This window comes from Sceloporus undulatus, chromosome 5, assembly GCF_019175285.1.
Source record: "Sceloporus undulatus isolate JIND9_A2432 ecotype Alabama chromosome 5, SceUnd_v1.1, whole genome shotgun sequence".
NCBI lineage: Eukaryota > Metazoa > Chordata > Lepidosauria > Squamata > Phrynosomatidae > Sceloporus > Sceloporus undulatus.
Genome location: NC_056526.1, coordinates 122,703,466 through 122,729,538, shown reverse-complemented (window position 1 = coordinate 122,729,538; position 26,073 = coordinate 122,703,466). Strand labels below are relative to the sequence as shown.

Genomic DNA, 26,073 nt, shown 5'->3' with positions numbered 1-26,073 from the left:
ATAAAGGGTTGGGTGGGTTTCTGGCTGCTGCTACCTCTATGCCACATTACATACAGTTCTACAATGTCCCCTGAACACTGGGCCAAAATAAAGCTGCTTTGGGTCACTTTGGAGATATGCTGTTTAAATGATGCATGTGTCCTAAGAGGCTGGAAGCTGTGCCAAAGCCATGCTCCAATCCTAGGGCCCATTGTAGCCCTGAAATGGCTTGCTGTGGGTGCAGTTGGCTTCTATACACGTAAGTGTGGATGAGAAAGCTCTATGGCATGTGTGGAACTTCCTGCAGTTCTCCAGATCCAAGTCAATGAAAGAGAGAAGAAAACTTGCTGAAATTACATAGTCATTCTATTAATTCTAGAATAACTGCTGTTTGTGACAAGGCATATTATTTATATGCTCAGTCTGGTGATCTTATAGCCATCTTCAGGCATTCTACAATGTAGTTAATTCAACTTGCATCTTCACCCCCTCTGTTATTGCTCCTTATGGATGACTTTTCAAGGTTCTTGACTGACTGGAGAGCTGCGGCTTTCCTCTTCAGACCACCACTCTTCTCGTGTGGAGAGGCCCAATAGATGGAGGAAGCCTAGCACACTTCCACCCTGGCATCTTTTCTACAACTAACAGGACACCTGAATAGGACTTCTCATTGTATTGATAATAGCTTCAGTCATGCATATTCTGCTACACCCCTGAATTGCTATATTGCACATGGGTCTGAGCCTGAAGGCAGTCTGAAAACACCAGTTAGCGCAAAATATAGCAGCAAGAAGGCTAACTGCAACTAGACATTGTAAACATGTCACACTAATTACACAGGCCTGTTTTTAATGTATTTTGGGGTGCTGGATTTGGAAAAACACAATAAAAATGCCATACCACACACAACTCTTTTGCAAATTCAGTATTTTTTATCAATTCAGTTATTACTCAGCTGATGTTCTAGTGCAATTTCTTTTAATGTTTTTGAACAGATTTTTGTATTTTGTATCAATTAATAAATAATAATAATAATAATATATTTATATTTCATTTTTCACAGGGAATCAAAGTAGATCACAACAGTAAAATGACACAGCATACAATTAAAATTACAATTAAAAAGAAAGATCCCAAAAACCCAGCCCTCCCCCCAAATAGTGTTTTGAAAATCTATTGGAAGACTTTAACCCCTTTCTTAATCTTTGCAGGATAATTCTTTGCAGAATCATTTCATTCGGTTACATATTACAACATGGCATCGAAGAAAGTTGTGAAAATAACTGGACATGATGGAGCAAATCTGAGGCCATTTTTGGATTTAGAATGCCTAATTCATGTAAAACAAGCAGCACACTTTTAAAAAAAGTTTTTATGATCCTCAGTTTTGTGGGCCTGTGTTATTTCTTGCCTGTATTGCCTTGACAAATATCCTCTGAACAAATCTTGCCAAGAAAGCTGGATGGCAGAGTTTGCTTTAGGGTCACTGTAAGTCAGAAATGACTTGAAGGCACACAACCAGCACAGCAACAATTGCCTCATCCATTTCCACATCTAATTCAAAGTGCTGGTTTTAATGCACTGCATACCTTGCTATATTGATACTGCCTTTTATAATATGCTCCTTTGTTATTTCATGCCTTCAAGTCATTTCTGACTGTCTCTACTAATCCCTTAATTAATGAAGCTCTTTTTCCTGAGCTATTCTCCATTGTGACCCTCCAAGTGTAGAATCCTCTCCCACACAAGGCTCACCTGACACTTATCCTGACATCTTTTAAGCACCAGGAAAATTACTATTTAAAATCCTTGCAGGCTTTTAATGTTTTAGTTATCTTAAACTTTGAAATTCATCTGACAATACAGAAACACTGCAAGTCTTACACGCAACTGATGTTAGCATCGTAATGGCTGCATTTCTGTTTACTGTGGAGTTTATCAGACAAGGGAAATTGGAAGTATAATCCAATGGCAATCCGAACGCAATCATGGGGTTTCACGTTAATGTGTGATAGACAACCACAAGCAGCTTTGGGCAATGACAAGCTGTTTTTTGGCAATGGGAAGCTAAGCTAAGAAACTTCTGTTCAATAATATAAAACAAACGGGCTGCAACTACACTGCATTAATGCAGTCTGACACCACTTTAACTGCCCTTGTTCAATGCTATGGAAGTTTTGTGAGATAATTAGCCTCTCTGTCTGGGAGCTCTGGCGCTACAACAAACTACAAAGTGGTATCAAAGTGCATTAATTTTGCAGGGTAGCAGCTGCCATAGTGAATATATCCCACATAAGTAACTAGTAGTAACACAATAATTCTAGATGAGTTGTATCATCTAACATTTGTGGTAGGGTTCAAATGTTCTGTTTTCTGTTAAATTTTCATACATCTGATGAAGTGGATTCTCAGCCATGAAAGCTTTTGCAGATGCCACAGTGAAAGTGGGCTTTCACATCTGGCAAGAATGAACACAGGCCACATTTTGTTGGAATGGAAAGGGCCACAACTTTATTGGCTACAGCTAAATAGGCTTGGACTACAGTATGAGTCCTTCTCTAAATACTAGCTGAAGTGCCTGCTGGCCGGTGGGAAAACATTCACCCAGTTCACTTGCTGGGTATCACTGGAATAAGATATGAAGATATGCCACTTGGTTGGCAGCCACTGTGTGGTTCCCCTGACACTTGGAAGTGAGACAGAGGCATTTGCCTCCAAGCTGAGCATGTTCTGGTTGCTTACATCATTCACCAAGCTCCCTCAAGAGGACCCCTCATACTTGGTATGATGGGCACACAGGCCTCATCTAATTCCAAAGTGGATCCAGCCCTTAAGATAAAACTGCCCAAAGCTGTAATAATCAACATTAACAGTGTGATATCACTAAGAAAATACAGTGGGACCTTGTTATCTGCTGGGGTTTGGTTCCAGGAACCCCCATGGATAACAAAATCTGTGTATGATCAAGTTCCATTAAATACAGTACAAATTGGCAGTCCTGCTGAGTTGGGAAACCCAGATTCCATAATAAGGTACACCTGGACGTTGGGAGAAGAGACTGAAACAGAGCAACACTCTAAACTTTTCTGAAAATCTCAGTGCATGTTTACTTGGAAGGCAATACCATTCAATTCAGTTACATTTATGTCCAAATAATTTACTCCCCAAATAAAATTGCACAGGGTTGTTGCCTATGCAAATAGCACTATGAATCTTTGAATAGATGCTATTAAATTAAATGGGTTTTACTCGCCTGCATAAGATTGGATTGTATGTGATTTGACCTCAGAAGATAGAGGCAAAGGCAGACAGATGTCCTGTTCTTGAAGAGTATTGTGTCTAAACAGGATTGTAACCTACTTTTTGGAAATGGTCAATTCAAGTTCAACACAGAGCTGAAAGAGGTACCTGTGACTCCAGTGTACATATTTATATTGTTCAGAGCAGGCTAAAGTATCCAGGGTAGTAACTCAGCAATAATAAATGATAAAGGCCATGAATAATATTTACATTTAATTTGTGTAGCAGAAGAAAAGTTTTGGGAAACTTAAGCGTCTGCTACGAATCTGTCCAGAACAAAGAATACAGCAAGACATCCTGCAGGTAAGGTAAAAACGAAATCCCAGATCATGGAAAGTTATTTTAAAAAGCAAATGCATTTGTGCTTCTTTCTTTCTTTATTTTTTTTAAAGAATGTGTTCTGTGTTACTTGCTATTTCTATGCTGCTGCCTCAGCTACTAATGTGTTGCTTTCTTGGTTCCTTTATCTCCCTCCTCCCACAAAAAATCACTTAAAAATTCTGAAATAACCCTGAATAGGATTTTGAAGAAGTATACTAATAGCACTAAATAATAATAATAATATCAGATATTACTTTATTTTTCAAAAAAGTCATTATTACGCCCTTGCTACTCCAAAAAGGGTAACATCATTTTTATATTATTTATATAACATATTACTTGAAAGCACTGAGAAATAACTGATACCACTATTGTGTGATATTTTGGAAAAGAATAATATGAAAAGCAATACTATGTATTAAATTTGTCACATTATATTTTTGATAGTTCTTGCTTTCACCAAATATTTTGACCACAGTCCTTCCAACTTCAGCATCATTCAACTCCTATATTTCGTCAATAATACTTACTGTCACGATCACTTTAATTATCACCACTATGTTTCTGGGATGACAGCACCCTAGGCCTTTTCATCCCATCACTGCCACAAAATTGTCACTATGGATTTCTATATAGGATGGTGCAATGGCATTTAAGCTGATGTCAAACTGCTTTATTTCCACAGGGTATGTTGACATTAAGGAAAGTCATGTGATACAAGCCATAGGATGTGTAAAACTGGGAGCAAATCAATAGTAAACCAGTAGTAAACAGCCATTAAACCAATAGTAATGTGTTAGTAAACCAGTAGTAAAGTGCTAGCAAACCAATAGTAAAATGATAGTAAACCAATAGTAAACTGTTAGTGAACCAATAGTGAACTTCTAGTAAATCAGTAGTAAATTCCAAGTATGGGGTAATAGTAACAGGCACAGGCATTTACAAATATCTCTAGGACTCTAGGATACTATTTCTTCCTACTTACAACTATGTAGTTGTAAAATACTTACAACTACTTTACTACTGTCAACACCTTCCAACTCTAGGATTCTGTTTATTGCTGCATGGCAGAAGGGGGTTGGAACGGATGATCCTTCAGGGTCCCTCTCATAGATTCTATGATTCTATGACATTAAACCAATACTATGGGAACAAAGCTCGATATTGTCACATAGAATAAAAGGCATACTGATTGCAAGCTTGCGAAGGAACAGAAGTAATCACTGTCATGGGAATTTCATGCTTAGAGTTTGTGTACAAAATTTTAAAGATAAAAATAAATTGCCAACCCAGTTGATCCCCCAAATTTTCACAGGGACTAGTAGCATGAATGGTTTTGAAGTTCCTGGGGGTGCTTTGGATTAAAGATGCTTTCAGAGCACACAATAGGTATAAATTGTGAGTTAGTTTTCTTTTCCTAGATGGATTATTGTTGTTAACTGACATCCTATAATGTGAATTTCGCCACCCCCTTCCTTTTCCCAAAGGGCCAGTCCATCCCTTTCATAGTGACTTTAGACCACCAAGCATCAGAAAAGGCAGCAAGTTCAGTATCAGCAGAGAGATGATTAAACCAGTACTGAATTAGTAGTAGGGGGTTAGTAGTGGAGGAATGGCAATAACAGAGATATTTGTAAATGCCCATGCCTCTATTACCCTATACTTGGAATTAACTACTGGTTTACTAGCAGTTTACTTTTGGTTTACTATTAGTTTATCTACACACTGTTTAGCTGGATGCCAGAATATTACTGTTACTGCATTATGTGAATATTTTAGATATTAAAGCTTCCTTATGTATTACTTAGTGTACAGTTTTTCCTAGACATTTCAGTTTGCCATACTTTTCTGTTTTTGGTTTAGGCTAACATTTCATTGTTTTGATTATCTCAAAAATTATACAAGCTAAATGCACACTATATTTCCACTCTAAATCTGAAATACCTGTAGTCTTTTGTTTATTATCTAAACTTTCTTCCAGAGTAACAATTTTCTCAATTTTTCCTTCCATTAGGCCTTGTAAAGACTGGTTTTCTGACTCCAGTTCAGCTACTTTTTCTTCAAATGTACCAATAACTTTATCTTTCTGTTTAATTGTTAGTTTCATTTGTGCTATTGAAACATCTTGTTTCTTCTCTTTAATACCATCCAGATTTTCTGTTAGGTCATTGTATTTCTTTCAGGCATTATCCAGCTTCTGTTCAATTTGCAAAAGCTTTTCACCCAGGTCTTTCTCTTGAATTAAACTTCTCATATTATCTATTCGTTCTTATTTACTGAAACCCTATCTAACTCTCCTTCTCAGCAACAGCCCTATTTATTTTCTCCAGCCTTCACTGGCACCAGCTCTCTTCCTGTTGGTTGTTGCAGGGCTGACCCATCTCTGTCAGCTCTCTACACTTACTTTAAAAAAAAAATCAATTTTATTTAATTCCTAAATCCCTAGCTGGATAATAGTCATTTTCATACACACAGGTTCTGCTAGTCTTAATAGCAGGATAGAAGTGGAATGGATAATGGGTATTTTGTAGTACAGTACTGGATATTTCTCCATTTTCCCTGCCTACTTTTCTTTGGCTACCTTAGAAAATGACTTTTTTACCTCTTAGGGCTCGTCTATGCACCCTCTCACACACACTGAATCTGGTGTGATAAGTCCCCAAGACATGGGACCTTATCCCCGAATCTCATGGAATAAGGCCACATGATTCATAGCCCTATCTGCACCAAGTTTGGGATATACCACATTAAAAGGCAAAGGTAAAGTTTTGCCCTTGACATGAATGTCTAGTTGTGTCTAACTATAGTGGACAGTGCTCATTTCCATTACTAAGCCAAAGAGCCAGCATTGTCCAAAGATGACTGTGGTGTCATGTGGCCAGTATGACTACATGGAACAATGTTAGCTTCCCACTGAAGTGGTACCTAGTTATCTATTTCACTTTTACATACTTTTGAATTGCTAGGTTGGCAGAAACTGGGACTAGTGATTGGAGCTCACCCCATCATGTGGTACTAGGGCCTCGAACTGCCAACCTTTTGACTTTACGATAGTCAGAATTGGTATCTTAACCACTAAGCCACCACATCCCTTACTGTAGTGGTGGGAGCGGATCGAGGAAGGCAGTAGCAGCGGACCAAAGTAACATCCAGATACAGGGACATGTGTATATATTTACCTGATGACCCCGCAGAGAAACAGGTAGCAGAGTGGCTCTGGGGTGAATCTGGGGCAGAACATGTCGGGGTGTCCATTCGGACTTTTGCCCCTAGTGTTGACTTGGCCACTGTGTGATCACTCCCACATGTTAATTAAAGAATTAAAGAAGCCTTTAACTCATTTTGTTACCTATCCATAAAATAAACAGGCTTTTAGAGCTCATAGATTTTTTAAAAAGTGATTCAACATAAAAAGCTTTTTTGTAAACACAAGTCTCATTGGAAAACATCTGACAAATATTGACAAAACTTTCTATCTCTTACTATATTGCATCATGGGGAATTGTTTTGTATACTATGGTAATGCCCAGTAAGCAACGGAGTCCTTTTGAATCAAAGCCTGGGACAGATTTAATTATTTCACTCAGTAAATAGGTGTTGTATAAATTATAACCTTTAAAAACCATTAGCAATATCGATAAAGTAAAATTATCCATCAACTAATAGTTATTTCTGCTAATTACATGAATTCCTATGTGGATTGTTTCCATTACTAACTTCCCCCAAAAAATCAATTTAAAGCAAGTATAATTCCAAAACTGAGAGTTTCTTTTCACACAAAATTGTGACTATGTAGAGCTATTTTGTGGCATCTTTGAGACTAAGGGCCTGAAAAGACAGGCCAAAATAAAGCTGCTTCAGGTCACTTTGGAGGTATGTTGTTTAAATGACACACACATCCAAAGAGGCTGGAAGTCAGGCCAGAGCTATGTTCCAGTTCCAAGGACTGGAGTGCAACTTTGGCGCATCTTCTGGCCTCTTAATATGCATGTGTCATTTAAACAACATACCTCCAAAGTGACCTGAAGCAGCTTTATTTTGGCCTGTCTGTTCAGGCTCTAACTAACAGAAAGAAGATGGTCTCAAAGGTGCTACAAGACCTCTCTACATCCTGATTCTACAAATTAACATGGCTATATCTTTGAAATGATGTCTAGATACTTCTGGTAAGAATGGTGGAGAGGTCTAAATTTATGTGTATCTGTTCAACTAGATCTATTATAGAACATATCCAGGGGTTGCTCTGCTGTTCATACACCAAAATAAAACAAAATCCAAAATCCAAAATCCACTAAGGAGTGATACCTTTATTGGCCATTCAAAATGTACAAAGCACATAATGCATGTTTTTGAAGCTGGTGTAACCTAGCCTGGTGAGGAACTGAAAGCATGTAGCCAAGCAGCAATCAAAGAGGAGAGAAACTCCACTGCTCTAAAATGGTCAACGGTTTATTCAGTGTTTAAAAAGCCCAACGCATTTCAGCTACACCAGGCCTTCTTTGGGGGCTGAAAGCAAATATAAATACACTTGAAATATAATATTTAAAAAGATAGGACAACACTCATCAAACTACGATACCAAAATATCCATATAGTTCTTATCAAAGTTATACATACCCTTCAAAAGAAATCACTGAAATTGTAAACACTCTTCACAATACAAGACCATAGAGATAAAGGGAACAGACACTGTAGCATTTCCATATATATATATATATATATATTCCAGATGACCTTGGAAAGACATAACCAATGATATTTCTTGGGACAGGGCACAGGGGTATACGATACAATCTCTACAAACAGTTGCTCAATCTATTCATGTCATTATATTACACACCCATACATGTGTTCTGATATATAATTTCTCTGTTACATTCAAATTAAGGACTGTAGGTCCAAATCTTCATTTAAATCTCTAGGCAACAAGGATTTCAACCTCCATTCTATCTCTTTTTTCCCCTTTAAAACATCGTTATAATTATATGTTTTTTCTATAACCCAAAATCAGAAATCAGCTGTAGAATGTTGCATTTCTACAAATGACCAACTAAGGGAGCTCCACTCTTCTATTTTTTAGATTAAGGAGGTGTTCCCCTATTCTGCATTTTTTCAGTCTTGTGGTCCATCTCACATAAAGTTTCTTGCACGCACCATGGAATCTCAGGGGATGTAAGCATAGCCAGAGAAGTTGGGGTTGAGAAAGAGAAGACTAGGCTAGAATAAAGAAGGTAGATAATCTCCCCGCTGGCAACCAGTTGTTGATCAGAGACCAATTTAATTTTCTTTTGATCTTTATTCTGGTTTATGTTAGTTAAGTGTTTGTTCCCAACTCTGGTTATGTGTATGTTCTCTTTGGCTCCAATGGGAGCAGGATAAAAATACTACAGACAATTTATAAATAAAGAAGGAGTGTAATATTCCCTTGAAATTTCAGGGAAGGGAGAGAGAGCACTTTCTAGAGCAAGCTTCAAAGCAAGAGGACAATGAATTTAACAAAACAAGGGAACTGACTTACTCATAAATGCTATTCCATGACTCATCACCAACTTTCTTCATAAGACTCAAACTACCCATCCAGGTTTGAAAGGCATGTTGCAATAAGATTAGTGAATAGGATAAGTGCTGACTTGCCTAAGTGATGTATAGCCAAGGCAGAAGGAGATTTGGATAACAAGTGTGTATGGGCTGGTTTGAAGGTTGTTTTGGCATATGTCAAAATCCTCCAGGATTTTGGAGGTCAAGCAGCAGCGGGTGGGATAGACATTCTCACTTGGTGGTTCAGATCTAGAGTGAGGAAACTGAATTATTGCTAGTGAGAGGACTTTGGTAGGGCTTTGAAAGGGTTGGGGAATTGATTTGATTGATCTGGCTTATGTTTAGAGGAGAATCACTGTTCATACCACTAGCATTCTCAAGAAAACTTACATTTTGGGTGAAGTGTTCTGGGGTATGTTGAGGCATCAGAGAGTGACAAAATACTTTTATTTACAGAGGGGACACCAAGACACAGAAGTCTATGTCACTTGAGGGCAAATCTAAGTCAAAGAGCTGGAAGTTCCAGATGCTGCATGATTTGATAAATAGCAAGATGCACTGAGTGAAAGATAAAAGAGAATAGTATTATACTGGGCACCCATGGCTTTATTTATATCTCACTTTTCTCAAAGTGGGCAGATTGCATTTCTTCCAAACTATTTGAGCTGCATCTACACTGCAGCATTAATACAATTTTGACACTGCTTTAACTGCCATGGCTCAATACTATGGAATTCTGGGATTTATAATTTTGTGAGCTATTTAGCCTTCTCTGTCAGAGAGCTCTGGAGCCACAACAAATTACAAATCCCAGGATTCCATGGGATGGAGCCATGATAGTTAAAGCAGTGTCAAACTGCACTATTTATTTCTGCAGATGCAGCCTCTGGTATTGAGCATATTGAGTTTATCAGATACTGAGTTTATTCAAATATCTCTCAAATATTGGGACTCTTTTCCTCAGACATGAAGGAGGAAGAGTTGGGTACACATGCAGCCCTAGTGCTTACAGTAACTCATTCTCAGAATGCTAAATTGTAGTTTGTGTCTGAACTGGGACACAATATTTGCAGTAGGATGCTCCTTGTAGAGTGTGTGTACTATGACAGGTGACTGACTCTGCCCACAAACCCAGTGTCAAATATAAAATATGCTTTTTCCCCCAGATTCAAGCATGCTTGAAGACAAACAGGGCTTTTCAATGCTTGCCCAGCAAAACACAACGCCAGCTGTGCCAAGTCATCATCTATCAAAAGTAAGTAAGATGCCTGGGCAATACTTGGGTAATAGAATGGGATCCATTCCATAAGCTTCCTTCAGAAAGCTGGGTCAGAAGGTGAATATTTTTCAACATGGCTCAGATTTTTGTGATTAAATATTTATCATAATTCAGAAATGCCCTGCACTGATAAAATAAAATATTGACAGATGGAAGCTATGTCATCCTTCTCTGGTATTTCACAATTTCAACAGCAGTCTTCTAATGGAGAGTTGTTAGACCTTTGGTGATTAAGAAAATAATATAGGCAGCTGTTACTTTTAAAGAGTAATGTACAAAGATGCATTAAGTCTGTACAATCCTTTCCCATCTCTTGCTTTTTATGACCCTTACCATAATAAAAGGTATCAAACCTTTTTTTAAAAAAAACAAAACAAAACAATCTTACCAGATTTCTTTGAAGAACACAGTTAAAGAAGTACTGATTTTAAAAGGAAAATTCAGAGTGAAGGTGACTCTTATATGAAAGTCACAGCAAGTTCTTCCATGGTGGGAACCTAGTTTTGCATGCCACATAACTAGCATACTATATGATACTTCAGATGGGCTGTCCCTCTTTTAAAAACAAATTGATTCAACTACTGTATGTATGCTTACCCATTTAGCCTTTATTTTTCTATGCATTTTTGAAAAAAGAGTTGCAATGCTGTTTGAGGAAATAGTAGGTTCTTGATTTCCATACCCTCCAACATTTCACAAAAGAAAAGTAGGGCACATGTGACCAAGCAATATCAAAGTGTGGTCAAGATGGTCAAAGTTATTAATGAGAAAGAACACACAAGCTAGGAAAGGCTTCAGCAGTTTGTTTTTTGACTCAACCTATTAGGAAGGACAAGACTCTATCCTCTCCTCTCCACCCTGTCCCTTGCTGAGCTGAGTTCAAATTACTTTTAAGTGTTGGAAGTGGGATGACAGAGGGTTAATTGGGACTGTCCTTATCAAATCAGGAAAGCTGGAAGATAAGGACTTCATATGTGCCAGCAAATAGAAGTTCAAAGGTGAGTATTCATGATTGAGCCTTTACCAAAATTCCTACCTAAATAGCCTTTAAAAAAGTTTGCATGTGAATGAAGGAATTCATTCTATAACCATAAAACTGCCTCTGCCATTCTTACAACAGGGATGACTTGTAACTGCTGACTTTTATCTTTGGCCTGTTACAGATTGCCAAAATAAAGCTGCTTCGGGTCTCTTTGGAGGTATGCTGTTTAAATGATGCATGCATCCTAAGAATCTGGAAGCTGCACCAAAGCTGCACTCCAGTGCTTAGGAATGGAGTGTGGCTTTGGCGCGACCTCCGGACTCTTAGGACCCATGCATCATTTAAACAGCATACCTCCAAAGAGACCCGAAGCAGCTTTATTTTGGCAGTCTGTAACAGGCCTTTATATGCTTTAAATTGTTTCTACAGATATGAAGCTGGAACAGTTATTATAAAGCAAGGACATGTGGCAACAGAATGTTATTTAGTATTGTCTGGTAAACTAAAATTCATGATGGCCAATGAAAATGAAAAAGACAAGATTTCCACCTCTGAAACATTATGTGAAGCAGAAGGAGGAGACTTCATAGGGGTAAGTGTTTTCTTCTTTAGGTAGTCTTGTGTGGAATTAGATTCTTTTCAATACAGAGATCTCCAAAAAAATTGAGTAAGAAACTCTCTGTTGATATTTTTATTGTATTTATTTTGATAATTCCAATTACATCATTTACAGTGCAGCCATACATTATACTCCAAAGTAAGCGACAGCATGTTCATTCAGATTTATTAACAAGGAAATGTGTATAGAACTGATTTCAGTCTTAAATAAGTGATGTCCAGGTGGTCTACTTGCTACACATAACCTGCTAGTAGTGTGTCACCCATAAATCCTTGTGACTTATAAAATGAACAAGAGCCTAATAGAAACAAACAAAAATTAAGAAAACAAAAGTAATGACCACAGCTTATTTATATAACTTCAGTCAAGAAATCAGAAGAAACCTAGGACTTGGAAGGGTACCTATGAAGGAACTAGACAAAATCCTGAACTATAAAGATATATCATTAAGTACTAAAGTTAGGATGGTTCATGCCATCATATTTCCCATGTCTATGTATGGCTGTGGCGGGATACACACCGCCATTTAGTACGTATAGGATACGTACTAGGGTTACGAAGGGGCGGTGCTTCCGCACCCCCCTAACCCTAGTACGTATCCTATATGTACAAGATGGTGGCGCACCTTCTACATGGGCGCCGCCATCTTTACGTACTGGACGCACAGCGTCCAGACGTGTCGCGGCGCCTATGATGTCATGAGTCCGCGCCAGGCGCCTCGCGACATCATAGAGGCGCCGCAAGAAGAAGCTCCGAAATGGAGCTTCTTTTTTGCTCCGCGCGGGAGTCGCGCGGTTTGGCTGCTGCGGCTCCCGCATGGAGCAAATGGCGGCGGCGGGGGAGCGCTGCAAAGCGGCGGTTTGTACCCCGCCAGTGAAAGCTGGACTTGAAGAAAGCAGATAGGAAGAAAATCAACTCATTTGAAATGAGTTCTGTGGCTATTGTGGAGTACTAAAAAGACAAATAAATGGTCCTAGACTAAATTGTGATTGTCATACATGGTCACATCATGAAAAGACATGACTTTCTAGAAAATATAATGCTTAGCAAAGTGGAAGACAGGAGGAAAAGAGGAAGGCTACATTCCAGATAGATAATCAAAGAAGCCATGATCGAGTCTGCAACACCATGCAGAGATAAAATAAACGACAGCAGTAAGAGAGCTCTGTTGGCTGTCAGATGGTTTTACGCAAGGACATGTTATCTCAGCAAGGAGATCAAACCATTTGAATGCATATGTAGACTGACAAGCCTTATAATGTGATTGGTTTCACCCTCTAGAAGTGCTGCCGGATTATTAAAGGACCCTTACTTGATTTTACAGTCTTTGAAACTTCTGTAAGCTTGGAAAGATGAGGATATTCCATAGAACAAATCTTTAGCCATCTTGGCTAATTGGGTCCTGAGTAATGAGGTAGTCATTCTTCCCTGAAGCACTTTCAGCCTTGTCCAAGATGTTTATCACACTATGCTCTTAAAGAGGTACTATTCCAGTGTGACTCCTCTAGCTGCCTCCTGTTGCATGCTGGGATTGGCAGTTTTAAGGAGGGGTATTTAGAATTCTCAGGCAGAGAAGTTCAGCTCCTTAAAACTGCCAATCCCAGCATGCAACAGGAGGCTGCTAGAGGAGTCACACTGGAATAGTACCTCTTTAAGAGCATACTGTGATAAACATCCAAGTCTTCCAACATGTGAGAACTCCTAATAGGTGGTTCTTACAGATTTGCAGCATGGACAGCTCAAGACAAACAAAAGAAGGTATTCCCCACCTTAGTGTTGCATTATTAATTTATGGAGCTCATTACCATATGATGCAGTAATGCTGATCAGTTTAGGGTAGACAAGTATGGGTGACAAATACATCAATGTATATTTGCTGTGGTAGATGAAAGGAATATCTGGGTTCAGAAAAAGCATCTCTAAATGCCAGTTCATTGACCTGCAGCCCACAATTGCAACTTAACACAGATATAATATGAATACAAGCTATTCCAAGCCAAAAGAAAGTTTCTTACCCTGTCTGGCTACAGTCCTTTCATGGTGAAAATAGAGGCAGAAGTGTTGATGGCTCAGCTCCTTGATCAGTGTGTTCAGAATATGCCACAGCACAAAAATGGACTGGATATAACAATGCAACTTTTGTTTGGTTTTGTATTACGTTGAGTATCATTGAGGACTACAGAAAGAGATTTGGGAGCTATGCAATTTTTCAATATGCTAGTACAGTACTGTAAGTTATAACCTATAAAGATATGCTGTACTAAGTTGCACCATGTTTGCAAATCTTTATGCATACAGTACTACTGTGCAATTCTGTAAAAAGGTAAACTCAAAACTACTCTTATTTTTTCAAGGAAATGTGTCTGTTGACTAATACAAGACGTCCCAGCTCAGTTATATGCAAATCCGATGCAGAACTTGTTGTGATAGGAAAAGAGGTATGTACATAGGACAACCCCATTATTCATACTCTTCCTTTTCTTAATGTTAAACTAACGTTACGCTACTTCTTAAGTATTTTAAATATATTTCACAATCTGGCAGCATCAAAGTTTGTCTAGGTTGGGTCTGGGCCTAAATAACCTAAAGGCATGAGATCCAGTCTGATCTTGGAAGCTAAGCAGGATCCATCCTGTTTAGTACTTGGATGGGAGACTGCCAATGAATACCAGTTGCTGTAGGCTATATTTCAGGGGAAGGAACTAGCAAAACTACCTCAGAGTATTTCTTGCCTAATAAAACCCTAAGAAGTTCATGGATTCATTATGAGTCAACAAATGACTTGAGGCTGGACACACACACACACACACAGGGTCAAAGCCAGTCAACTTCAAGAAACAAGATCATAAAGCAATGCCGTTTAGTATATGATAGTTCTCATATAAAGTTCAGAGTAGAGCTATTCCCCAATTAGACTTGATGTATAAAGGGGTGCTTTATGAATGATTTTTCAATAGAGTTATAAGTTTATATTTCAAAGAGAAAAGCCAGATGCACCAGGAATTGCCAGTATCTTCAGCCAGTGGAGAATTGCCCCTATCATGCTTCTTGGAGGCTTCTGGCAATTAATCCATTGCCCCCCATCCTCACGGATGTGGCTGGGAAGATTCCAGAGCCAACATACTGACAAATTTGATGAAATATTATCCAGTACAGTACATGGTCTTGCATTATTTGCTTATGATGGAGAAAACCTTTATGATGTAGTCTGCATTGGCAGTGAGTTGCAATGGTGTTGCATGAATAACTGTAAAGTTTTTCCTGTTTTTTTTTTTAAACGCTAGCCATTTTTATTGCTTGGTCTGGGACTCTTTTAATTCAAAAGATATTTATAATCTCAGTTTCATGAGGCTAAAGGTGCCAGGAGATTCCCTTGTCAATACAAATGGCTCTCTCAGGCTATTTAAGTCATGACTCTGTGATCAAATGATTTATGTATCCTGATATGTTATACAGCAGTATCTATCACTGTCATTCCCCCAGTGTACTCTTTGCTTTTCTCTGATGAAAGGAAAATGGGTGGTATTAATTAGAACCTTCTACCTTGGTTCATTCATTTAAAAATCCCCATGTGAAGCAGCTTATATTGCTGTAGTTGAGTAAGGGAAGTTAAGCCAGGACATGGTACTGATGCCAGATTTTCTTGATGGATTGGCTTACTTCACTGACCTAGACAGAATGTCACTCTTATCAGAATTTGAATGCACATTTTACTTTTTTGCACATGAAAAATATATTGGTTATTTTTTTTATTATTATTATTTGAAGACCTTTGATTTATTTTAGTATTTAATAGTGTATATCTATCTGTCATATTACAGGATCTAAATACCCTGAAGGCACCAGATCCCATTTTCTTGTCTTTTAGACTAAGGAACTGGCAACACCATGTCTAAGTATTTCCTAAAAAATTCACATGAAATTAATGGAGTCATTACATTAACAGGCAGATTGAAGGCACATACACACGTGCAAATCTGTCATAGCAATATAGCAGTAGCACTCAGTGACTGCACACATGGGCCAAAAGGCCCATGTTCCATCTGTCTGGAGTTATCCTGTGTAGTTGATGCAGGCCAATAGCCTTGGCCCGGGATTGGCCAGACCAGTGGTTCTGGGTTTACCCTGGCCCAAAAGGCCCTTAGAGTGGTCCTTTAAAACCAGTGGTTGTGGTAGAATTTCCTAGAAACTCAACTGCAACAGCTCGCAAATTGCATGGCCACATGCCCATGTACCTGCTGCTGGCACATTCCCTGTGAATACCCTAGTCACAACCTGTGATTTTGGAAGGGAACCTATGGCCATGTGGGTGAAGCCAGATGCCCCATCTCTGCCCTTATGGGCCACAGTGGGGTCTTTCACAGGGGATGCAGTGGCGGCAGGTATGGAGGTGCGCAGCAGTGGCAGACAGGCATACAAACACTGAATACCAGGAATAAAAACCTCCTAGTGCTCCCGCCTCGATCCATGGGGAGAGACGGAAAATATAAATAAATATTTTATTTATTATTATTATAAAACCTGAAAGTGTGTATCACAAAAGAGTACATTCTTTTGGACCCAACAGGATGTACTTTTGGGCTGTGCTTCACTTTGAAATTATTACAGTATTGGCAATTGGGGAATGAAACATTAATCATTAGGAATATCCCCATGTTTCCACACCTTAAATGTAATGAAAAAAAATGCAGTGTTCTTCACATTGTTCCAAAAGTAATACCAGGCATTATCTTATTATCTTTTTTTATACTCTTTAACAAAAGATTAGACATGTACTGGATTTAGTTTTCAAATCTCTGCTATAAAGGTTTTTTAAAATGAAAATAGACTGTACATTTTATTTTATATTTTCAAAAAACTGATCTTTTTTAATAGTTATTTGGTTAAATAACCATCTTGAGAAATAGTGTACTGTGGTGGAAATATTAGCTTGAAATGGAAATTTTGCAAGAAAATAGATGAAGTGCCTTGCAAGGTCTCTAGATGACCCAGATCAGGGCTGGACAAAATGTGGCTATCTGTAACACCCAGAATAGCTCAGCATTGCCTATGGCAAGTTGGGCTGATGGGCTGGACTTTGCTGAGCTCTGGTTTAGATCCACAGATATCATTACCCTTGGAAGAATGGCTGCTGTAAGTTCATAATCAACAATAGTATTGTCCAAGCAGAAATGTATTCCATCCTCCTTTACATTTTAGTGGGGGCTTGTGGTCTTCTGAATTCAGCACCACTTTTAATCAAATCAGCAGCAGGAGGAGAAGATGGCTGGAGTGTTCCACATATTCTCTCTTTATTGCATTATAAAGGTACGCCCATCAGGTAATTTTATTTTGCACGTTCACTCCTTCCGAGAAAAGGAGGGTGTCTGCCAGTCACCTATAGGAATGCCTAGCTCCACTATGTTTTATGTATTATTAATATTTTAGACTCAGCAGTGCCTTCAGTCCTCTTGTTTTATATTGCAAGAGACTGGCGCTTAAACTCTATAGAAAGATGTCTACTTAGAGGAATTGAATAATGGGATAAAGAAATAAAAAGGTACTTTAAAAGCCTTCTAAACTCTTGAGCAGGAGAAAGGGTTAGACCTTTATTAATGCTTTCACTTCACAGGGCAAGTGGGGCAAATGGACGGCAACACAGCAATAAAATACACTGGGCCTCCTAAGGGATGTTGATTATATTATCCAAGATGATTTACTGTCATGGTGCTTATGTGTGAATTAGATCAACCCTGTTTATCAAAGTTACAGCACAACCCTGCCTAGAGGAAGCACTTTCTAAATCAGAGAAAAATACTTTATATTACAGCAAGACCAGGAAATGGTAAGAGACAAAAGAGTATGGCATTTTACAACCCCCTCATTGTGTGATTTTAGGAAGTCTCTTCATTTTCTCCTCATCCCAACATTATCAGTAATATAATGTTACTGGACATTAGGAAAATGTATTTAAAATTTGATAATGCCATGATACCTATGCTTTCTGTCTGATTCACAGAGTATTATTTGAAACAGCTTAAAACCTGACATGGTCTGCAATCATTTGAAAAGCACAAATATAAAGAAGTAATTTTAATTTTAATCATTTTAAGATTTGTATTTTCTAAAAAAAACACCCCACTTTCTGTTTTTAAATATTTTACAAAAACACAACAGTCTCTTATGTACACCTCAAAGCAAAGTAAAACTCTCCATTCTGTGTGAACAGAATTAACTGTATTTTGCATATTGTGAGCTCCAATCCTTGTCTGTTGTTGTTCACTGCTATCAAGTTGACTTTGGCATATGGTGACCCTATGAATGAGATACCGCCAACTCACCCTATCATGAACAGACCTGTTCACGTCTTGCAGACTCAGGGCTGTGGATTTGAACTTTTCCTTTCAAGTAAGCTCTGCATCAATACTGCATGCTAGTCAGGTTGTTCTCAAGATGGGAAAGAGCGATCTAATAATTAGAGTGGATTGACAGTAAGTTGATGTAGTAGGTTTTATAGAGGTCTATTAATCAGAGCTTGATGGATCCTGGAAGTTTGCTCTGCAAAACATTTGGATGTAGAGTTGCTTAGAGACACTTAACTAATATTGTTTACAAATGTTTTATGATTCATCTCATAAAAGTCATATCATGTGGTTTTGGAACACCTGTTACCTTTAAAAGCTGAACTTGCTGCCTTTGTTGTTTCCATTATCATCCAATGTGGAACCTAGGGCCATGTGTTCTCTCTCCTTTCCTAACTTGTCTCACAGGATTGTTGTAGATGAAATGGGTGGGAAGAATCAAGTTAGGCCAGCCTGAGCTTGTTGTCAGAAATGCATGATAGAAATATGGGGTGGGGTGGGGGGACTCATCAGTGATTTTTTTTTTTTTGGCTAACTTAAGATACATTATCACACTAAACAACAATTTTGGATCACCCATTTATTTATTTATTTCGTACCTTCTTCCCAGTTTGGGACTCAAGGCAACTTCAAATAGTTTAAAAAACAACAACATAGTTAGAAATCCACAAAATACAAAAATTCAAAAGTGATTAAACTATATTAAAAAAACCTTGAAACCATTTAAGAACATAAACCATATAAAGGACAACAGCACAATAAAATAAGAAACTGAAAATCCAGCATGTTGTACTTTCTGCCTAAACAATAAATCCTCAGAGACCGGCCATAATAGAAAATTCTTTACATAAAGAGAGTAGAGAAGGTGCCAGTCTAACTTCTTTGAGAAGGGAGTTCCAGAGCCCTTTCTTTTCTAAATGCAGCCTATCAAAAGATATTTGAATGGTTTTTCTGATCCATACGAAACAACAGCCCAAAGTGCAGAGGGTTTCTCATTCTCTGAAGACAGGACAGCAAGTCAGTATTTGGTAAATGAACCTGGAAAAAATAACAAATAAATGCCTGCCTGCCCTCCTCCTCCTCCCGCTTCTCTAAAGCTTATTAACATGGCAACTAGAAGTCATGGGAAAGGGTACTAGTTTAAATTGAATTTTTAAATGGGGATTCGGAGAGTGCTGTCTTAACCTCCCTACTACCAAAATAACAGGATGTTTATCTAGCTGCCTTTCACCTGAGAAATAGATCACACAATTTATTGATTCACATTAATAAACAACAGTGTCTCAGTATACCAAAATACATTCAAAACTCCAGCTCCCATCTGATCGTGGAATCTAAACATGGTCTGGTCTGACTAGTACTTGGAAGGGGGACTACCACGGAATACCGGGCCATAATTGAGAGGAAGGCAGTAACAAACAACCTCCGAGTGTTCCTTGCCTTAGAAAACCCTATTCATGGGGTCACCATAAGTCTACAGGTGATTTGAAGGTACATAAACACAAACAGGTGCATCAACAACATGGATAAATGTACATAAAATACTGTATCAATAAGATTTCTCACCTGCCAATTAGGTCTAGATCGGGAGTGAGAAAATGCAACCCTTTTAGATTGTTGGACTGCAACTCTCATTAACCCTAGTGAGCATACCCACTGGTAAAGGATAATGGAGTTGCAATCCAAAAACATCTGGAGCACACAGTTGTCCAATCCTGTTTTATATTTAGTGGTTCTGGCTTTTTCTAGTTAAATTTGATTAAATGGAAGTTATACAACACTTTTGCAGAAGTACTGGATTGTCCTCTGGAGTATATTGTATTTTTGTACAACAGAAAAATATTGTCAGGAGACTGAGAAGGCCCTTTGAGAGGAAAGTAAGACTTGGATTTTCCTCCTTTTAGCCTCTAATCCCATTCTGGTCTGGATCCAAAATGCACTTAAAGATACCAGAAGTGAACATTGGTGGTTTCTATCTTGCACACGGGTGCATTTAAGGTCCATTAGCACAACATGATGTTCATATATTCCTGTAATGATTGTCATTAGAGGATTTCCATGCAGAAGAGCTGTGTGTGAATAGTAATAATAAATAAACATTTTGATAGTGAAGCAAAAACTAATCTCTGGGAGCAATTTGTCAGTTCCCCAGGTCTGTCATTCAAACAGTGTATTAGTAAAGAAATCTTCTTGGAGAAATAGAAAAGGTTAGTCTTTGAGGGCTGCCTTTCCCATTAATTTTACTTATATGCTTTCTTGAAATAAATGTCAGGAAATGGTCAGATGAGAGATGGTTATGAATATTGTCAGACCTCTTTCTCCTGAGACAACAACCTCTTTTTGTCTGAAGGTGGCTGCCTGAGCACTTGCCTATCAGAAGTTTCCAAGTATATATATTCATATGTTACCTGTTCATTGCCTGTACTGTACTATTTATTTTTACTGGGTTTTGTGTGATAACTGGATTAAGCATAGTCAGCTCTTTACTCTGGATGTGGGGGGATTCCCAACTACATTAACCCACATCCAGAAATACTGGATCTTTTAAAAAGACCTGCTTGTCCCCTGAGTTAAATTTTGCTGCTGAAGTCTCAGATAGTTAGACATGTAAGTAGGCATTTTATGGTATTGTCACGTGATGAGTTATAACAAGTTTTCCTGAGTTTCCAACATCCAACAGATACAGTTTTTGGTTTTGTTTAACAAAAACTAGCAGGGACAAAAATTGTACCAACAAAGAGCTTATCGCTCAGCATTTTAAACTGGCTCCAACCTCCCAGGCTGGATCTGGGACACAGGATGGAGGCAGGGATTATTGCGCACTAAATTGCTGCTAAACCGCCGGCCGCCATCAGCCCGGGTCCCTGCCGCGCTCCACCAGCACTTTTTAGAAGTCAGAAAGTCGGTGCCGTTGCATACTTTTTTATTATTATTGTAAAATATATTTTCTTATATGGCGTTTAACAGCTGTTAGTTAAATACAACAAATCTTGCTTGCTTGCTTCCTTTATTGATTGATTATTGTATAATACTGGAATTCCAATGGGGTCAGTAAAAACTCTAGATTAAACCATTCATTGGAAATCAGCTTTAAGATAGGATAGCTAAAGGAAATAATCATCTTCTAGAAAGCTAGCGCCTGAAAGAAGTGGATCATATGCCAAGTGTACAGGGTAGCCCAGAAATAGCATTTTGCAAACGAGTTCAGCCTTGGACACAAAATCTTATGAGGAATTTTTACATTTCTTTTAAAATAAAATGACTTGACTTGTTTCCTTTAGTATTCTCTTTACATTTTCTATTAAGAACTGGATATTTTTATCTAAATGGGCCATAAAGTTATTCTGGTAGAAATGCACAGGTGACAGTCCTATTTACATAATCAGTATTACAAAACCATGAAAAGCAGGATAGTCCTTTAATGTGTTTTAAGTGTTTAATTCTCCGAGGAAAGAACAATAATATCCAATCAGGTAGGCAAAAAAGGCTTCTGAAAACAATACCACTTCCAACACTGCTTATCTGAAAATTCACATTTAAAGAACTAGAGTGTTAATACTTATAGAACTTCTCCATACATTTTTAATAACTTCTAGCTTTTGTAGTTGAACGTGTAGTGAATGAAGATGCAAGAGGTTGAGTCATCATGCTGCTAGTGGTGCCAATCTCCAGGCATTAACTTGAATTATTTATGGTTTTCACTGAAAGAAGTTATGGCACATTTGAAAAAGTGAAGATCCTCCATTGCTAAAGGGAAGGTCTATCCTGTCACAGTGGGTGAAGTTAACAGAAGTGGAAATCCTGTTCGAGCTTTTGTCTTAACATCAGAGCTTCTTTCTTAACATTTTTGTCTTCTATGCTGGACCATCACCAGAAATTTGCCAAAAAAATGTCCTATATCTGAACCTGATATAGACTGAGGGTAGGGTAGCCACCATGCATTGTCAAAATAAAGGATATTCATCACCTTAAAAAGAGGATGCAAATTTCCATATACTAACGTGGTCCAATAACAAAATGAGAGGGAGAGTAGCAGTTTTGGTGAGACATATTTATAGCCAGCTAGACAAAATTTTTGCTTCGTACCTACATGAGATTGAAAGCAAAGAGATGAGTTTGAGGGGGAAATGGAAAGGAGGCCATGGCAGGACTGTAGAAGAAATTGTAAAAACAAAGCAAACTTCTTACTTTTAGTGGCTATCTGGGGAAAAGGGGACACTATGGAAGACTACTGGAACTCTTGGCCCAGCCATACAGCAAGCTGAGTGACCTAGTCCTGTCTACCTTGCTTCAGGAGATGCACAGAGAATGTGATGTCTAGTTAGATGCAACCACATAATATGCTTTTTATTTTCATTCTTTTGTGCAAGGAGATAGATTCATACTGTTTATAGCTTAAGCTAATAGTTGTCTTCTGAGCAGACGTTCTGTTTGCACTTAAGACTACAAAGTCAGCTACTAAGAGAGCCCAAATTATATGGGAATTAAGGCAGAGGTGGGAAATCTAATCTCTCTCTTTCTCTCATATTAGTTTTTGGACTATCGTACGGGAAGGAGGGTCCCAAATAATTCTCTCTAAAGCTGGGACCCCTTATCTCTTTGTAGGTACTACAAGAGATTAAGCAATGTGTGACACATGGACCTCCTGAAGGCCCCTGTGACTATTTTTGTGCTCCCAAGCCCCCTGGAACAAATGTAGCTTCACCTGTTCTGTTTCTTTATTTGAGAGATTCTTGTTCTATGTCAGTCTTTGCTTGCTCAACATGCTTTTATACTGTCTCAATATATACTCCTTCTATCTGTTCCTTTTCAACTGATCAGAGGTGATTGTTCAGTGGTCTTCTGTTACCAGCCAAATAGATATGACATATACTCACCCATCATCCAATTGGAAATGAAATTTTACTGGTTTTTTCTATAAGACCAATCACATGAGATGTTAACTGGTCTTTTGACAACCAACTGCTCTTATTCTGGCAATGTGCCATCACGTGATTTTATCAGGTATGACTCACAATGATTAAGTGCTATTGTATCAATGAAGTGTACCTTTTTGATTCTTCTCTCTCTTAGCTGGACTCCCCTGTATTTGCTTTATTTTACTTACTGTTGGTACTTAGATGGCTGAATGCACAGATCTGATATTAGTATATGCTGTCAATTCTGTAAAGATGGCAGTCAGAGAATACACTTATGGCTATTCTTTCTCCCAATATAAAGGCTTCAGGGCCTTAAATTTTGCAAAATATACACAGACTACAGCATCTATCCAATACATCTCAAATACCCTGTATGTGTGTATATGTCCCTTCAAATCACCTGTTGACTTCTGGTGACCCCATTAATGTCATAAAGTTTTCTCTAAGGCAGCAGTTCTCAATCTGTGGGTCGAGACCCCTTTGGGGATCAAACAACCCTTTCACAGGGGTCGCCTAAGATCAGCAGAAAACTGATATTTTAGTTAGTTATGAAGTAGCAACGAAAATAATTTTATCGTTGGGGGGCCACCACAACATGAGGAACTGTATTAAAGAGTCACAGCATTAGGAAGGTTGAGAACCATTGCTCTAAGGAATACTCTGAGTTGATTTTGTCAGTTCCTTCCTCCGAAATATCGCCTACAGCATCTGGTGTTGTTTGGTGGTCTCCCATCCAAGTACTAACTAGGGCTGACCCTGCTCTGGTGATCCTGATCTGGTGCCTTTGGGGCACAGTTGGATGGTTTAAACCAAATTGCTTTAAAATGCACTATTGTTACTATTTTCCAGCCCTCATACTGGAACAGCAATGACTCTTTGCATTTAAACATTTTAACTTTCACTGTTTATTGGCAGGGTGTTCATGATTAGAATAGTATCTAGTATCAGTTGCTTCTTTTTAACCATTTTATTTTATAGAAGAAATGCCATTCAGAAAAAATCCTTCAATTAACATAAGTTAACTCTAAAAATATTTTGTATGCTTTATTATGTATATACATATATTCAGATTTAATAGGAATAAGAAGCAGTACAAAATTGGTGTTTCCTTGAAGGATGTACATCATATAAAAGCCTAATAACTTTGGATTGTTAATATTAGAGCACATTAAAACATGGTTGATCAAGCTTTCTAAAACACAAAATAATGTTTCATAGAACTAATAGAGTGGGGAATCAGACGGCCCTGAAGGGATGGCTTGGAGCTGCCCCTTCCGAAGACAGATTGGGCCATGGCAAACACATGCCGTGGCCCCAAACTGCCTTGAAGCCAGTTGAAAAAGAGGTGGCAAAGATCTACTCCTTTTTCAGCCAGCAAAAAGCTGGCTTTTCCCAGCCCATCATGGCTTGAAGCCACTGCAAGCCACTCCGGCAGCGTGCAGTATATAAACACCATGCCGCTGGAGCATCTTGAAGCCACCCATGTCTGTGTGGCTGTCCAGCTTCCAGGTGACTTCAGGGTGTCATCAGAGCGTGCTTTGTGTAAACTGGGCCATGTTAAATTTGTGTCATGAAATTTACTGAAACAATAAAGAAAATTTTGGGTTTTCCTTTAATTTTGTGTAGTTTTGTGATACATGTAAAGCTAATTCTTTAAATATAACTTTTTCATTTAACAGGACTTTAAACGTATTCTAGCCAACATAAGATATGAACAACACCATGCAATGTGTCAGTTTTTAAGGTAACCCCTTTTACCCCTAAAATGTTTTAGATTAGATATGAACAAGTTCAGCTTTATGGGATCAAAAACTTTTCTTTTTTAAAACCTAGAACAGTGCTATCCAGAACCATAAGTAAAATAGTGCCTCATGTGTGGAACCAATGACTAAGTGCACCCACATCTCAGATCAGGGATTATACAATCTATAGGTCCACCTCTTTCTCACTACTGTTTTAGATTGTTTGTACAGTGCTACATTTCATGATGTGAGTGGATCAATAAATGGAGGTATCGCAATTGGACAGTTCTTTAATGTCAAGGAGAAAAAGCCTGGATCCAACATCACACTAGATTCTGATAGCCATTGTGATACAACTTTCTTCCTTGCAGTCCTTTGCACTGTTTGTAAACCATCTCTGGAGTAGGTTTTGGATTGTCTGAGGGCTGCCAAGGAGATGGAAGGGAAATCATTCCTCCTCCTTGTTTCTTTGATGGAAACAGTTCCAGCAGCAAATGGACCCTGTTTTATCTTGGTCAGAAGCAGTAAATGCAACTTCGCCATTAACTAGGATTGCCAGGCCAGGACTATCCCAGGCCCTTAGATTTCAGGGGCAAAACCTGAGACCTAGAGACAATCTCTTGAGATGTCGCAAAGGGAGAGTCCCTTTGTATAATAGTCCTGGCAACATAGCTACATCTCTGCTTCTTTCCTGAGAATGTGTGTGTTGTGCAACATTGCACAGTTCATCTTAAGTGATGATAAGTTAGTTTGTGACAATGTAAACACCTAGCAGGCTGCCAGCCTATGTTTTTTTCAGTCCTCTGAAAATAATCTGTTTTTGTTACACAACTGCACACTAGATGGTGTGAGGTACTATTTAATAAAATAACACTGGGGCAGCAGAAGGAAAGACACTCAAGCTGCATCCACACTGCAGAAAAAAAATCAACACCACTTTAATTGTCATGGCTCAATGCTATGGAATTCTAGGAATTTTAGTTTTGTAAGTCATTTAGCCTTCTCTGTCAGAGAGCCCTAGAATTCCATAACACTGAGCTCTGGCATTTGAGG

At 38.4% G+C, this 26,073-nt stretch overlaps 1 protein-coding gene across 7 annotated transcripts in view; it reads left to right on the top strand.

Moving 5' to 3' along the window:
• LOC121931065 (cyclic nucleotide-binding domain-containing protein 2-like) overlaps nt 1–26,073 on the top strand; it is a 61,582-nt gene that overhangs the window by 20,756 nt on the left and 14,753 nt on the right. For 6 of the 7 annotated variants that reach the window (XM_042468311.1, XM_042468310.1, XM_042468314.1 and 3 more), the window contains 5 exons: nt 3,505–3,582; nt 10,305–10,393; nt 11,829–11,991; nt 14,373–14,456; nt 24,958–25,022. In XM_042468311.1, coding sequence (XP_042324245.1) covers nt 3,505–3,582; nt 10,305–10,393; nt 11,829–11,991; nt 14,373–14,456; nt 24,958–25,022 — 479 coding nt within the window. The remainder of the gene's footprint in view (nt 1–3,504; nt 3,583–10,304; nt 10,394–11,828; nt 11,992–14,372; nt 14,457–24,957; nt 25,023–26,073) is intronic. The other variant, XM_042468312.1, reaches the window with a different exon arrangement.